This window comes from Penicillium psychrosexuale (assembly GCF_028828465.1).
Source record: "Penicillium psychrosexuale strain IBT 29551 chromosome Unknown utg000003l, whole genome shotgun sequence".
Taxonomy (NCBI): Eukaryota; Fungi; Ascomycota; class Eurotiomycetes; order Eurotiales; family Aspergillaceae; genus Penicillium; species Penicillium psychrosexuale.
Window position 1 is genome coordinate 1,553,035 of NW_026643188.1, and position 13,952 is coordinate 1,566,986.

General features: G+C 48.5%; 6 protein-coding genes across 6 annotated transcripts; all 6 read left to right on the forward strand.

The window, feature by feature from the left end:
- Window positions 1-60: 60 nt before the first annotated feature.
- Window positions 61-723, forward strand: N7518_004522 (uncharacterized protein; the record flags this gene model as incomplete). Its single annotated transcript, XM_057185449.1, has 2 exons — window positions 61-457; window positions 635-723. The coding sequence occupies 2 exons, from the start codon at window positions 61-63 to the stop codon at window positions 721-723; spliced, it is 486 nt and encodes a 161-aa protein (XP_057042219.1).
- A 1,929-nt stretch (window positions 724-2,652) lies between these two features.
- N7518_004523 (uncharacterized protein) lies at window positions 2,653-2,984 on the forward strand (the record flags this gene model as incomplete). The annotated part of the gene is made up of 2 exons (XM_057185450.1): window positions 2,653-2,755; window positions 2,836-2,984. 2 exons carry the CDS (start codon window positions 2,653-2,655, stop codon window positions 2,982-2,984), a joined length of 252 nt encoding a protein of 83 aa, XP_057042220.1.
- A 412-nt stretch (window positions 2,985-3,396) lies between these two features.
- Window positions 3,397-4,371, forward strand: N7518_004524 (Short-chain dehydrogenase/reductase SDR; the record flags this gene model as incomplete). The annotated part of the gene is made up of 1 exon (XM_057185451.1): window positions 3,397-4,371. One exon carries the CDS (start codon window positions 3,397-3,399, stop codon window positions 4,369-4,371), a length of 975 nt encoding a protein of 324 aa, XP_057042221.1.
- A 1,153-nt stretch (window positions 4,372-5,524) lies between these two features.
- Window positions 5,525-6,004, forward strand: N7518_004525 (uncharacterized protein; the record flags this gene model as incomplete). Its single annotated transcript, XM_057185452.1, has 1 exon — window positions 5,525-6,004. One exon carries the CDS (start codon window positions 5,525-5,527, stop codon window positions 6,002-6,004), a length of 480 nt encoding a protein of 159 aa, XP_057042222.1.
- Window positions 6,005-7,433: 1,429 nt separating this feature from the next.
- N7518_004526 (uncharacterized protein) lies at window positions 7,434-11,162 on the forward strand (the record flags this gene model as incomplete). The annotated part of the gene is made up of 1 exon (XM_057185453.1): window positions 7,434-11,162. One exon carries the CDS (start codon window positions 7,434-7,436, stop codon window positions 11,160-11,162), a length of 3,729 nt encoding a protein of 1,242 aa, XP_057042223.1.
- A 350-nt stretch (window positions 11,163-11,512) lies between these two features.
- On the forward strand, window positions 11,513-13,624 carry N7518_004527 (uncharacterized protein; the record flags this gene model as incomplete). The annotated part of the gene is made up of 5 exons (XM_057185454.1): window positions 11,513-11,722; window positions 11,771-11,980; window positions 12,032-12,513; window positions 12,563-12,790; window positions 12,841-13,624. The coding sequence occupies 5 exons, from the start codon at window positions 11,513-11,515 to the stop codon at window positions 13,622-13,624; spliced, it is 1,914 nt and encodes a 637-aa protein (XP_057042224.1).
- Between the last annotated feature and the right edge of the window lie 328 nt (window positions 13,625-13,952).

Here is a 13,952-nt window from a genome sequence, read left to right on the forward strand (position 1 = left end):
AACGATTCATCCAACGCAATTCGTCTGTCCCAAAGCACTATACCGTCTACAAAAACGAAAATGGCCGGCCATGAATTCACGCTGTCCTTTGAGACTACTCCCCCAACAGCCGCCAAGCCCGGTTCTCCCTTCACAATCCCAGTAGTCATTGCCGTCAACCCAATCGGGACACCCGCACAAAATGTGCAGCACCTGGTTGTGAGCGCCTCCCTCCGTGACGAGGCTGGCACTGGACCTGCCGCCGGACTGAGTGGGAGTCTCACGGCAAGTGTGCGGAGTCGAACCGATAACGCAATGAGCGGATATGCAAAACTCAGCCCGCTCACTATCTCGCAGCCAGGCAAGTTCCGGCTGCGGGTAATGCTTAGCGCAGCTTCGTACAACGGTGTTGTAACGAAGGAGTATGTTGATTCGACAATAATCCATGTGCACGCCGGTGCGGCTGCCCAACGGCCAAGTGGGTCAATCCTCTTTCTTGCTTTTGGGCGTTTTTGCTTTGTTGCGGGTCCCTCTTCCCTTCTTTTCCCTTTTTTCTGACTGCCCCTCTCCCGCCATGGCGTTTTTCTCTTCAGGGCCAATGTTCAGCCCCTCCTGCTCGCCTGTTTCGGACTCTTGCTGACACTCAAAACTCTAGCTCCCACTCAGGTGGCACGACTCCAACGGCTCACGGCTGAAAACTTGGATATCTCCACGGCGGACATTGCAGCATGGCAGCGTGCATGACTGAAGGACATATAGCATTCTTCCTTTTTTTTTTTTTTTTTTTTTTGCTGGGGAATCTCGGGCGTTATTCATGGTAGCCTGTGGCTGTACCTGAACCTGGGAAGATATTTTCTTTTACCACGTGGAAGAAATGCAAATCCATCAACTAGTCTCGGGTGCTCTATATCCACTTTTTCTCTGATATTTTCTTTATGCATACTCGCTATACGTTCTCTCTATTGGATGATTTTACCACCGACTATCTTTGGTCACGGAAGACTTTTCCTGACTTTCCCTCTATCTGTTAGCGCATACGCTAACCCAAGCCGGACCAAATGTTAATCTCTCTTAATCTAGGCAGAGTTTGTAGTTTAGTTGCATAAATCCGGGGCTTTGGCAAACCTCGAGCTTGCATCCCAACTTCGCATAACTTCATCTTTGGGTCATGAGAATCACTTAGAACGGTGTTCTCGTTTCGAGTGAATCCATTACTCTGGTTATCATGGTTCCCCTTCAATGACTTGCACGAGAAAATCACCCGCTATATCACAACGTGTCAAACTCAAAATGGGGCTTGAGATATCTCCAACCTGGACATGAGCATCCGCTGTGTGGAATCAAATAGACAGAATGGATCCCGGTGGCGCAAGTGTCTAGTTGAATTCTTACGGAGATTAAATGAGCGGGGCAAATACCTAAATCCATAATACCGAGTCTCGTGTACGAAGCAGCCACTGGGTTTCCTAGGCGAAGATATATATTCCCATCGCCTCTAAATTACGAAAAGAACAAAAGAAACTACAAGGAAAAGGCAACGAACTAGATATCTAGTCCACACATCCGGATATTCCTACTCTATCTATACCCACTAGGTAGATCGGCTTCACAGCCTATTTAGGTAAGACTCATCCATGTACGGAGTACGGAGTAACTAACTACATAGTAGTGGGGAATGATCCTTTTCGCGTGATTATTTAGCCCGCCTAGTGATGCAACATGGTACAGTCACGAAACCGGTGTGCAAGTGGGGTGTACGGTGGATATTTGACTCTTGTCTGGTTTCGAATAGACGGATGTCTCATTCAAACTATGTGACGAACAAAAGAGAGGCTGTTTTGTATGGTACGAACAGTAGGATACTGGATCAAAGGGTAAAATGAGTGTAATTCTAAAAAGGAGTGTTCTCCTCCGAGGTCTATCTTGGTGTGTGGTTATATAATCTCTGCAAGTGGCTGCTGACTACTAATACAACACCAGAAGTAAGGAACGTACGGAAGTGCGTCATTTCTGGTCGACACTATGGTTTGTTCAATTGCAAGGAAACCGGATGTTATACTCCGGATTTTCTTTGGGGAGTTTACAAGTAGGGGCAGTTGCTCTTAGACCAGAATATCGAATATCTAATATGGTGAAGCATTTGAAACGTCTGTATCCTGTGGGGCCGTTGCTGTCATGGGACACCCTGCCGTCCTCTTGCCAAATCAGGTCAGGATGTCATTTTCTAAGGGCTTACACGAAGTTGTTCTCAACTGCGGTAGACGGTTGGTTATTCATATTACCAATGAACCCACAGATAACGAGTATGAAGGTGAGACGGAGAGATGACCGACAAATCCCGCACAGTCAATATGGGGACATCGTTGTACCATTGTCAGTAGATTCTACAGCTATACAATGGCTTATACGGATGAGTGATCCTTCGCAGAGCCCCACTGCTGACTACAATCTTGAATTGGGGCCTATTTCTATGACAGACTGATATTACCAGAGTGCTTTTATTCCCTGGGTACAAAGTGGCATGTATGGTGTATTTTCGGTACATAATGCGGTTGCGTTAAGATATATCACACCGCATGTAGTGGGCTATCATATAAAAGGTGTCATTTAGGTAAACATCAATCCCGAATACGAATTCCCGTGGCGACGAGAACTGGGCTAGTCTACTTCCTTATGCGAAAAAAAGACTTTGCCAACACGGAAAGTCAGAAGAACTTGAATATCGGATGTTCTATGAGACTAATATCGTCTACCCCTGGGAAATTAAGACTAAAGCGTTGAAAATTGATTGCTAGCGACCGAGACACCTTAGGTATCATCTACCTTAATCGGTCAATATTCCCTACTGATTCCTAGCGCAAGTCTTTAGATTCCATACCCCTGCAATTAAGCATACCACAAGAATCCAACCCGACTGGAATAAGCTACAATGGTTGGTTCTAGGTGACTCGTCGTTGCATTCGAGAATGATAATCCGGGGTACGCCGAAGTCTATTATCTTGTGAACCCACAGTTTCAGATCCTGATTCATGCATTATCACATTGCCTGGCATCTGATTCAGAGTTTAGCGCTGGAATCTGTAGAGCACAAGACGGAGATACTGGAGCTAGTGGCCTCTGTTTCGGCTGAATCCGAATTAAATTGTGTGAAGTAGGAGACTTGTTACAAGAGTTCTTTGTATAAGCAGGATGATTTGGAGATTTGAAATTTGGAGCCAGGTACGATAGTTTTCAAAGGTTAGGGCAAAAAATGCTTAATATAGGACTTTGTACATATGAGGTGGTATCTGTATCTCTTCGGTGAATATCGGAGCAAGAGGTTCGGTGGGACATTGAATTTCTTCTCCACTCCTATTGATTCTTTCGCATCTACCCCAGATTTCATGGATATAGCCACTCAATAAACAGTTCAACAGTATGGGAATTATCTGGTCGCAGATTTTCCCACCCCCTCCTACTCTGACCGAAGTCAATCTCCCCAGCCAGGATGGCAAAGTGTTCATTGTAACTGGAGGCTATTCAGGAGTCGGCTTTTATATATGCAGAATTCTTTATCGAGTAGGCGGAACGGTCTATCTTGCCGGTCGGTCTGAAGAAAAGGCCTTGGAAGCGATTGCGAAGATCAAAAGCTTGTGTACCCCGACCCCCCCAGAGGGTAACATAATTTTTCTCCCTCTATCGCTGGATGACCTGACATCCATCAAGCCTGCAGTGAAGAGATTTATCGCCGCTGAATCTCGTCTGGATGTTTTATTCAACAACGCTGGCGTCTCCAGCCCTCCTCGGGGGACTTCGCCTCAGGGCCACGATCTGCAATTCGCAACTAATTGCCTCGGGCCGCATCTCTTCACTCAACTTCTTCTGCCAATACTACGGCACACGGCTGGAGCTACGCCTGTCGCTAGTGTGCGGGTTATCTGGACAGCATCGATTGTCGTTGATGCATTCGCGCTCGAGACTGGGATAGACCTTGCAGAACTATTGCAGAAAGACGCGGAGAAATCACGAAATTACCTCAACACGAAGATCGGAAACTGGTTTTTGGCAGATGCGCTCGCAAGCCAGATTGGTGCAGATGGGGTATTAAGTCTGGTGCAAAACCCAGGGAATATCAAGACAAACATCATGCGCCATAGTCAGGCTTTTGTTCCATTTGTTCTTGGACCATTTCTTTATGCCCCGAGGTTCGGGGCATATACTGCAATTTGGTCGGCTTTTTCTAGGGATCTAAAAATTGATGATGGGGGGAAGTATATCTTGCCCTGGGGGCGGATACATCCGTGTCCAAGATATGATTTATTGCGAGCTATGAAAGGAGAAGAAGAAGGGGGAACCGGTGTTGCAGCAGCGTTTGTAAAGTATTGCGACTGTCAGATTGAAGCGTTTCTTTAGTTGCTTTATGCTTCTTTGAACTTGGAGATGTTTTCGGGGGTGGTGAGAGAGGAGTATCCATTGCATGGCGCCAAGGACATACCCCAAATTGTAGGGTGCATGACAACTGCTTATCTTGACGTACTTTTACTCCAAGTCTCTAACCCTCTTGGTAGTCTCCGATCTTTGGAGTCATCAGCTTCATGCCAGAAGCTTCGTATTCAGGAGATACCTCTCCAGTCGAAATCATTATAACCTACTCCACCCCCTTGAGGTATTGGAATGGACATAAGCCAATTGCTCAGCCCCAGCTAAACTATCCTTTTATGTACTAGCCTTGCTAACGGACTCACCAGGTGACTCACTCAGACATCCTCGGCGAGGTTTTCGGTTAGCACGGCATTCTAGAAGGACGCTAGAAGGGGGGTTATGCTGATATGATTGGCGAAGAAACGAAGTTGGGGCACAGAGTCATAAAGGCTTCGTATTTCGCATTCTTGTTTAATATTAATCTTAACCCCGCGGAAGGACCCACCCGGGCGGAACGATGAACTCACGGCTCCGAGAAGAATCAGACACGGAAGACTCACGTATCTTGGTCTTGAGTGGTATACGTTGATGCACACACCGACCAGAAAGGGCACATTGTAGACGTGTCCGTCCGAATGTGGGATGTGAGAGTGGAAAAGCAAGCCCCGAGGTGCCAAAAGATTGTCAAGCGGTGAATCTGCGGGGTCCAGGGAGCGGGAAGAGGAGGCTCCAAGGCAGGAACGAGTGCTGATTGGCTGATGGGCGGGCGATAGGGCACTTTGGCCCCCGGAACCTTCCAAACTCACCGACAACAAACAATCACCCTAAACCTTACTAGTGGAGCTGACAACGTGCTACTTTCGATTGTGATTGGTGGAGATGTTGAGGAGTCCGTCGCCAAGCCATGTGGCATGAAGTTGATTGGTTGCGTCTCTACTAGAGCGTATTCCTCTGTCCGTATTTGACATCATAGCGACTAGAACCTTGGAAGGTTGTACCTTTGTGCTGCATTTTGGTTGGTTGCCCTACGGAGTCCCCGATATCCCAACCGGGAATTTACTTGGGTGTCTGGAAGAACATAAATAAACCCCTTCCGCACGCTGCTTGACTTTTATTTCTCATCCTCTACTTCATATCCCAAGTGATGCACCCTCAATCCAACATCTATCCTAAGAGATCCCTCTCCCAAACATCAACTACCTCAACCTCCTCTCATACTACCCGGGTTTCTGAGAAGAGCCATTCCAAATTGTCCAATCCTCTCTCAAATCTCTTCCGATCCAAGTCTCCTGCGCCGATTGATATCCCCAAGGACCAAGACACAATGTCAATGTCACAGCCTCGAGATATCCCGCAGCACAATCGCAAACCTTCATACTTCCCGGACCAAGGCTACACCTCCACCAGCCCCCAGATGTCTGCCAGCATGGGTTCGCCGAAGGCGGGCTACCCTAAGCGCGCATCTACTCACACCCGCAAGAACAGCGATGACTACAAGCGCTACAGTGGAACCGTCAACCACTACGGTCGTCACTCGAATGACTGGCTATTCGGTGGCTTCAGTGTTCGTGAGACATTCCGTGATAGCCTCGATAGGCTCCGCGGCCAGGACAAGGAGAGCTGAATGAATTCTCCTACTCAGCAATCTCAAATACGTCCCAACATACGGAATCTCCTGTCGGAACTACTCTGTTTGGTTTACCCTCCGGTTCACATCCCATCATATGATGACGCCTACCCCGACCGTTCAGCGAGAATCAATGCCTGATCCGCCATGATTTGAAAGCTCTTTTGCTTCAAGGTCCTGGGACGGAGCGTGGTCCGCCCTATAGAGGTGTGGCTATACTCGGCCGTCAACCACCTCGTCCGCTATTTACGCATTAGCGAATTGTCTGTGACCCTGCTTCGTTTCCAGCTCGAGTCCCTGCTCTCGATATGTGTGGCCGTGCGGTACTTTAATTGTACCGGTCACTCTTTGTGTTCTCTCGGGTCTTGAAAATTTGATCATTCCCATCGTGTTTTGTACTGTGTTATCGACCATTGTGCGATCGATTCGGTTGTGAAAGGAACAGAATCAGCCGCGTTTTTTTTATTAAACTTTTATCGAATAAAATTTATATATCATGAAGCGTGGAATTTTACAGAACAAAGTAATGTAGAATAAATCTCACAATCCCATGCTGTCCTACAGGAACAGTGCCATAGTAATTGGATACATATGTATCTTTTCTATAGGGAGCAACTTTATACAAAAGACAGATAAGCACATTATCGATTTTCTTCAACTCCCAACTAGAACTCCCAACTAGTCTGCGAGAACATGTGAGGATATATAAAGTGTAAATGAAGCCTTAGTTCCAAGATTACTTCGTGTCAATCTTAGTAAGAATTTTCAAGTATGCTTAAACTAAGAGAATCTATCTTGTAATATGGCTTTTTTATTTTCTAGTTAATTTGAGAGTTTAGCGACCTAGATGTCGTACTTGTGTACCTTTTGCATAGAGTTGAAGATGTTCGGTAAAAATCTGGCGTATAATGACAAAGATGGCTAACTTCCCTATCAACCAGCCAAGTGGCCGAGCAGTAACTCGGCCATCGCATTCTTCCTTGGTCTAGTGGTGATGATTTCCGCTTGTCATTAAAACCGATAAGCGCGGGAGACCGGGGTTCGATTCCCCGAGGGAGAGATTCTTTTTGTATTTTTTTTTGGTCTAGACTTGTTTCATTAAACTCACATTGAACAATGGAGGGGAACTTCTATTACATATAGAACTGACTGTTTAGGCTGACTTATGATGGCTATATTTTCAGCAAAAAAAAAAAAAGAAAAAGAAAAAGCATCGTCAACATTTATTCAGGCAGAAGTGCGCGATGCGAGATGAAGTGAGACACTATGGCGAGGCTCGGGTAATGTGGTTTGTGTTTTGCCGCTGGAGCCTAGACCAGGCTAAGGGTGCAATGTTTATTTAAGACATAACGATATCTGCCGTTTTCTTCTAATTCAACACTTGCCGGCAAAAATCATGGACTTTTTGTCTTCTCTCCGTAGCTCAATGCCTGGGCTGTTCGAGGGCAGCGACGGACCCCTCGAGCCGGAAGAGCCTCTTCCTCCGCTCCACGCGGCAGTTGATGCAGAAGATGTGGACCAGGTGCGCCAATTGGCGGTCACTGCGGACCCTGCCGATCTGACTACCGCTCTATCTCGATGCTGCCAATCTGGTAAAATAGCCAGCGCCCAGGCTCTGCTTGAAACCGGGCGATGTGATATCAACGCGGCGGTGGAGGGAGACACACTTTTATTCCTGGCCTCGAAGAAAGCCGACTTGGCCATAGTCAAGCTCCTACTTCAGTATGGGGCCGATGCCACAATCAGATCCAAGAACGGGCGGTTCGGAGACAAGCCCCCGGCTTTCACACCTCTCCATGGAGTGGCAGACAGTCTGCATCCCTACGAAAAGTTGGAAGACCTGCCCCGCTACGAAGAGCTGATGCAGATACTGCTGGCTGCTGGATGCGAAATCAATGCACAGGATGCCCACGGAAATACCGCACTACTGCTCTCTGTCCACCGTGAGGTGGCCCTGATTCTATTTCTCTTGCAACATGGTGCGGACCCAAATATCGCAGAAGACCGGGGAGGCACGTCTGCGCATTTCTTCCACCATCCCCTGGACCACCCCGAGTGGTTCAAGGGTCTTATGGCGAATGGAGCCCGCCTGGATATTGTTCGAAGTGGAGATGGCTACACACCGCTGCATGCCTATACATCTAAATGTCAGCTGGGCGATCTGTCCTTGTTCAAGCCCTTTGTATCGGATTGGTCGATCACTGACGACAATGGCAACACGCTTCTTCATATCGCCGCCGCGAAACATCGGCACGGGAGCAAGACCATAGCGGAACTGCTGAATGTTGGTATTGACCCGAACCAGAGGAACCATAAAGGGCAACTGCCTATTCACATGGTTGAGGGATCCGAACAAGATATCCAGGATGTATTGGACCTCTGCGCAGGCGGTGGAGATATCGAGGCTAAAGACTATCGCGGATGTACTCTGCTCACCAAGGCCATGCGCGGCACCCCGCAGTGGAATTGTCGCGAGCTTCTTCCCTATCTCATCAGCCGTGGAGCCAATACCAACGCGCAGGATCATAAAGGGAACGGGGTACTATCTTATCTGATCGAACCATATCAATTCCGAGACGAGTACTTGGACTTTTTACTGTCCCTTGGAGCAGATCCAAAAATGGTAAATTACGAAGGAGACTCGTTCCTGCACCATCTCGCACTCAATTTTGCTACCATCAGCCAAGACACGGCTCTTTTAGCTATGATCAAACTCATGAAGATGGGCGTCTCCCCGACCGTTCCCAATTTCCAAGGTCGGACGCCTCTGCATATGCTATGCAGTCAATCTTCTGACTATTTGTTCGCGGCGACCTCAGAGGGAGGCAAATATGCTATCGACCTACTCCTAGATGCGGGTCTTGGTGCCGCACTCAACATGAGTGACCACCAGGGAATTCGACCTATCCACCTTGCTGCCACCGTTTCGGAGCAACTGGTCGGTAAACTACTCGCAAGCGGGGCTGATGCCACAGTTTCAACGAAGGATGGCCGCAATTTGTTGCATATTGCGTCAACCGCGCGTCAAAGTAACTGCATTGGGCTGGTCTTGAACCACTGCAACTCCAAGGAGTTGGATTCAATGCTCAATGCACGATCGGAAGATGGCAGAACACCGTTGCATGTGGCCTGTCGCTCTGGAAGACTGGAGACAGTGAATCTTCTCCTCGCATACGGAGCAGATGTCAACATCGAGGACAAGCACAACCGTACCCCTCTAGATGCATGCGCCGAGTCCATCGCCGAAGACCAGCTCTGGCAGGGGGCTGACGACCAACAGAACATGATGAATACGCGCTCCGCGGCAGGTATTTTGGTAGATGACAATCACCGGCCGACGCAGCCCACATCTAATATGAAAAAAACACATAACACCAAACGTCTGGGATGGAAAGGAGAAGTCACATCTGAAAGTTCGACAATCGGAATCGGACAAATCGTACGAGCAATGGCGTCCCACGGAGCTTTGGCGCATGAAAAATCGTTTGGCGTTAGTCCTATGCATTATGCGGTGGCTGAGGGAAATGAGGAAATGGTCGTGGAATTGGACCGGGTATCACGAGAAATGAGCATTGAGGTCAAGGATTTTAGCCCTCTCCAGACTGAATTCTATCTGCTGCGCTCCCAGCACCTCCCAGACCTTCTCGCGAAAGAATTCAAGGAGTATGTTTCTGAAATCAATGTGCTACCAATGGTCTTGCTCGGCCAGCAACAGGAGGTTGCACAGGCGGTGGAAAAGAGTGCTTCTGTTATCGAGGATAAATCTGCCATGCCAGCGCTCATGTCCTCCCTCGCAAGATGGGGATATTCGGAGCTCTTTGGCCGGATTGGGAGTACGATGTCTGGCAATTGGGTCAACGGCGGCTATACCAATTTCCGGGGCCAAAAGTCGACTCCATATCTTCTGGCGGCTGGTCAGCGAGACCTTCCCAATCTAGATGTTATTCAGGTCATGGTTGAGAAGTTCAACGCGGATGTTAACATCAGATTTGAAGCGGGTATGGTTGATAAACCCACTGTACACTACCAATCAACGATGGCACTGGATCGACATTACAAGCCGGGTGACACGATCCTTCATCAACTGGCCCAAGGCATACATTGGTGGCATGAAGGAGCCATCCAGTACCTCCTGAAACATGGGGCGGACCCCAATGCCCAAAATGATCAAGGCAAGACGCCTCTATGCAATGCAGTTGCACGGGGAGAGCTGGGTGGCCACTGCCAGCTCAAAATCACCAGAATCTTGCTGGAGGGCGGTGCCGATCCTAACATCACTGCGGCGTGTGGCTATACCCCTCTGGCTATGTCGGCGCATGACACCGAGTTGTTCCAATTACTGATCGAACATGGAGCATACCCTTCCCAGGAACACCCCATGGAACTCTTTGTTGCATTGTATAGTTTCAACCAAGACGTGGTCTCCGCTCTTTTAGACATGGACCTAGACTGCAACACGACTGTATTATCCGACGCGCAGCCACATTGGCACACCCACCGTTTCCAAAAGGTTCCGGCAACCCACGGGCTGATCTTGAGCCCTCTTCTCTACATCTCAATGGTACCATTTAACGAAGCCAACTCCCGCGACCAAGCCTGCAGGATGATTAAATTGCTAGTTGAACGCGGGGCCGATCCCTTCCTGCCTTGCCACGAGAACCAAACGGTGCTACACGAGATCTTCGCCAGCGGAGGAATCATCCAACCATGGCTAGACATGCCTGACCTCGACCTCGCACGACGCGACCCTGCAGGAAGAACTCTGCTGCTGGCAGCGGCCAGCTGTCTGACTGGAACCCACTCGTACGCCTGCACGGTCTCGGCGTATCCATTCCGAGGTGGACGCCTTGGCCCGGCGCCCTGGAAGGAGGGCGACCCCACGCGTGCAATGAACTTGTATGAACGAGGAGCGGATTTGAGCGCACTAGATTACGAAGGCAACAACGTATTGCATTATCTGGCTGACCTTGACTGCTCCAATGATCACTTCGCGTCGATTGAAGTTCGACGGACATTGGCGTTGTTTGTGGAAAAAGCCCCGCAGTTGGTGCATCGGACCAACGTGCATGGGCAGACCCCCTGGTCGATCGCCGAGGAGAAGAATCTCGTGGAGTTTATGGAGATTTTGCAGACAGATAATGTGCATGCGGAATGATAGTCGCGGGTGTTATTATCTGAAATATGTGGCTACCGCGGAAGGTGGTCGAGTTGTCCAATTCAATGTGATAGTAACAGCGTACGGTGTACATCATGCATGTTCTATACATAATATAATTCAATATTTACTTCTATACACTTAGAGTGCACTGAAAAGCGAACTTCACTGTAAGAAGAATATCTGCCATGTTCAGGGATACCGCCTTCCATATTCAGAATCAGGGGTTAATCTAAAAATATTCAAATGACGTCAGCCCCCACTCTTGCTAGCCGGACCTCCGCCCAGGGTGGTAAGCAATACCAAGCTTCCCTAGGTCTCTCCTGCATTTTCCTCGATAGCTGTTAAAGATGAGCCATGGATCGCAAATGCCAGGGCAGTTGGAGGATGAGAGCAATGACCTCACTCAGACCCCGCCGGAGAGTGGCCCTCTCCAAACACTGAGTCCGAGACCGCCACCCAACACTCAATGGAAGGCATCGTCGCGGCAAGTAGAGGAGACTCTTGCTAAGGGCCTGTCCAATGAGGACCTTTGGATGCTGATCCGCCGATTCGACAAGGTTGGTGTAATCTCTAGTTGTCGAGAATAATTGCTGACATGTGACCAGCAAATCTACCATGTGAAAGCGGTTCGTGATACCGCTGCTTTGAACTTGGATCTCAATCGCACTGAAAATGAGAAATTTCCACCGGAAAAGCTGCGCATGACGCTTGAGAGGTTTTATATCTCCGTGGTTGTCGGAGTGACCGAGTTTATCCGCCATATCACTCGCTTGCGATCATGGAAGGAGCCAGTGAGAACGACAATGTTCTGCACGGTATGTAATTATGAACAGCCATATTCTGCATAAGATATTAATAATTTACAGGGCTACTTCGTTGCTTGGGCCGTGGATCTCTTAGTTCCAACCATTATGGGTCTTGTCGTAGCCTTAATAATGGTTCCGCCTGTTCGGCTATTATTATTCCCCGGGCTGGCAAAAGCAGATGGCCTAAATGGAAAAACTACAAAAGGAGGACAAGTACAATCCGAGGATAACCTCACGGGCGCCCCTGAAAACCACAAGGGTGAAACCGCTGAACAAGAAGCCAAAAATATGGTCGACAGCTTTGCCACTGTTGCTATGGAGAGTGCGGCGGCCAAATATGGTCAAACGGTCACAGACGACTCATCCGACGGGCCTGCGCTCATCGAAAGCTTAGAAGCTGTAGAAGCTGCAGCCGAAACCCCGGCCGGCGATGCTCCTGAAGACAAAACCAAGAAGCCCATGAAAAAGAAGGTATCCCATGCGACTGATAATGTCATGCGTATGCTGAGCGATATTACTGATACGTATGAGAAATTCGCCAAGTGAGTCAATTCTGGAAGGATATATGAACACATACTAATGGTACAACAGCATCCTTTCTCCGACACCTCCGTTCCTTTTGGTTACATCTAGACTCCGACTTGCGGGAATATTTACCCTGGTGTCTGTTATTGTATCATTCACATCTAGTTATTGGATCATTAAGATAATCGGCTTCGCACTTGGACTGGGTTTCTTTGGAGACCCAATCTTCACCTACACCCTTGATATGCTGGACAGTAAAGTACCAAACTGGAGAGACCAGCTCGATTTAAATAAGTATGATAGCTCCCATTGCTTTCTTTATTACGTTGCTGACTCGGCTACAGGACACTTTTGGCTGGCGTTCCCACAAATGCACAGCTCACTTTGACCCTGCTTCGAATCGGCGAGATTAATTCTTCGCCATTACCACCCGCCCCATCATCTGATGATAACGAGCCGGTATGGCCCCTGCGCCGTAAAAAGTCACAGGCAGCGAGCTCTACAGACGTCAGCAGGCATGGATCATCTGTGGACCTTCCGTCGACGGACTCCACCACATCGCTTTCAGAAACCAAGGTGCCAAAGAAGAAATTCGTGTTCAGGCTCTTCAAGTTCTTCCGCCGCACAATTGCCACGGCAATCAAGGGCCATATCGCCTTTGACCGAGCCATTGCCATTGCAGGGTCAGCACATACCAAGAATCTGCTTAGCATGCTGCAAAATGGACACTTTGCCTCAACGCCTCTGGGGCCCTTGAAGTTCGATGCGAAGTTCGAACGTAAGAGAGGCGCAGCAGTTATTGACTCGTCGAAGGAGCCTCCTATCTTGTATTTCACCACATATCAATCCGCAGGGCTGGATGATTTACGCATAGAAAGTAGGAAGAAGGGATCTGTTCTGTTCCAGATTCCTGTTACCGAAATCAAAGAGCTGAAGAAGACGGAGGGACTAGGGTGGAAGGGGAAATTGATTGTTGAATTGACGGCTGGGAGCAAGGAGGCTGCAGATGGACTGGTTGTTAGCGGTGATGAGCTGGGCCAGTCTTATCATCTTACTGGTATGAGATCACGGAACCAACTGTTCAATCGGTTGGTTGCTATGGATGCTCAGTTCTGGGAAAGTCGTTGATACTCTGCGTACAAAGTGTTTCCGTTATACATATTTCATCTGATCTATTTAGAGTTTAATGATATATTTTATGTAGTGAAGAGGGGACCCCTGAGGGGCACCGACAGCCCTGTCTGCGAAACAGATGTGAGAGCAGAGTCGTCACTGGGAGTAGTAGGGTGCTAGAGAGGAGAACACTATGGGGTGACTACTGAGAATGGAAGTGGAAAGGTGTCTGCGTTGCTATCTATGCTTCGGGAGTGCTTTTATAGTTATCATATAGCCGCTTAGTCATCCTGCTCTGGAAACCCCCACTGCAGTAGTTAACTACGATTCTGACTTGAAACCT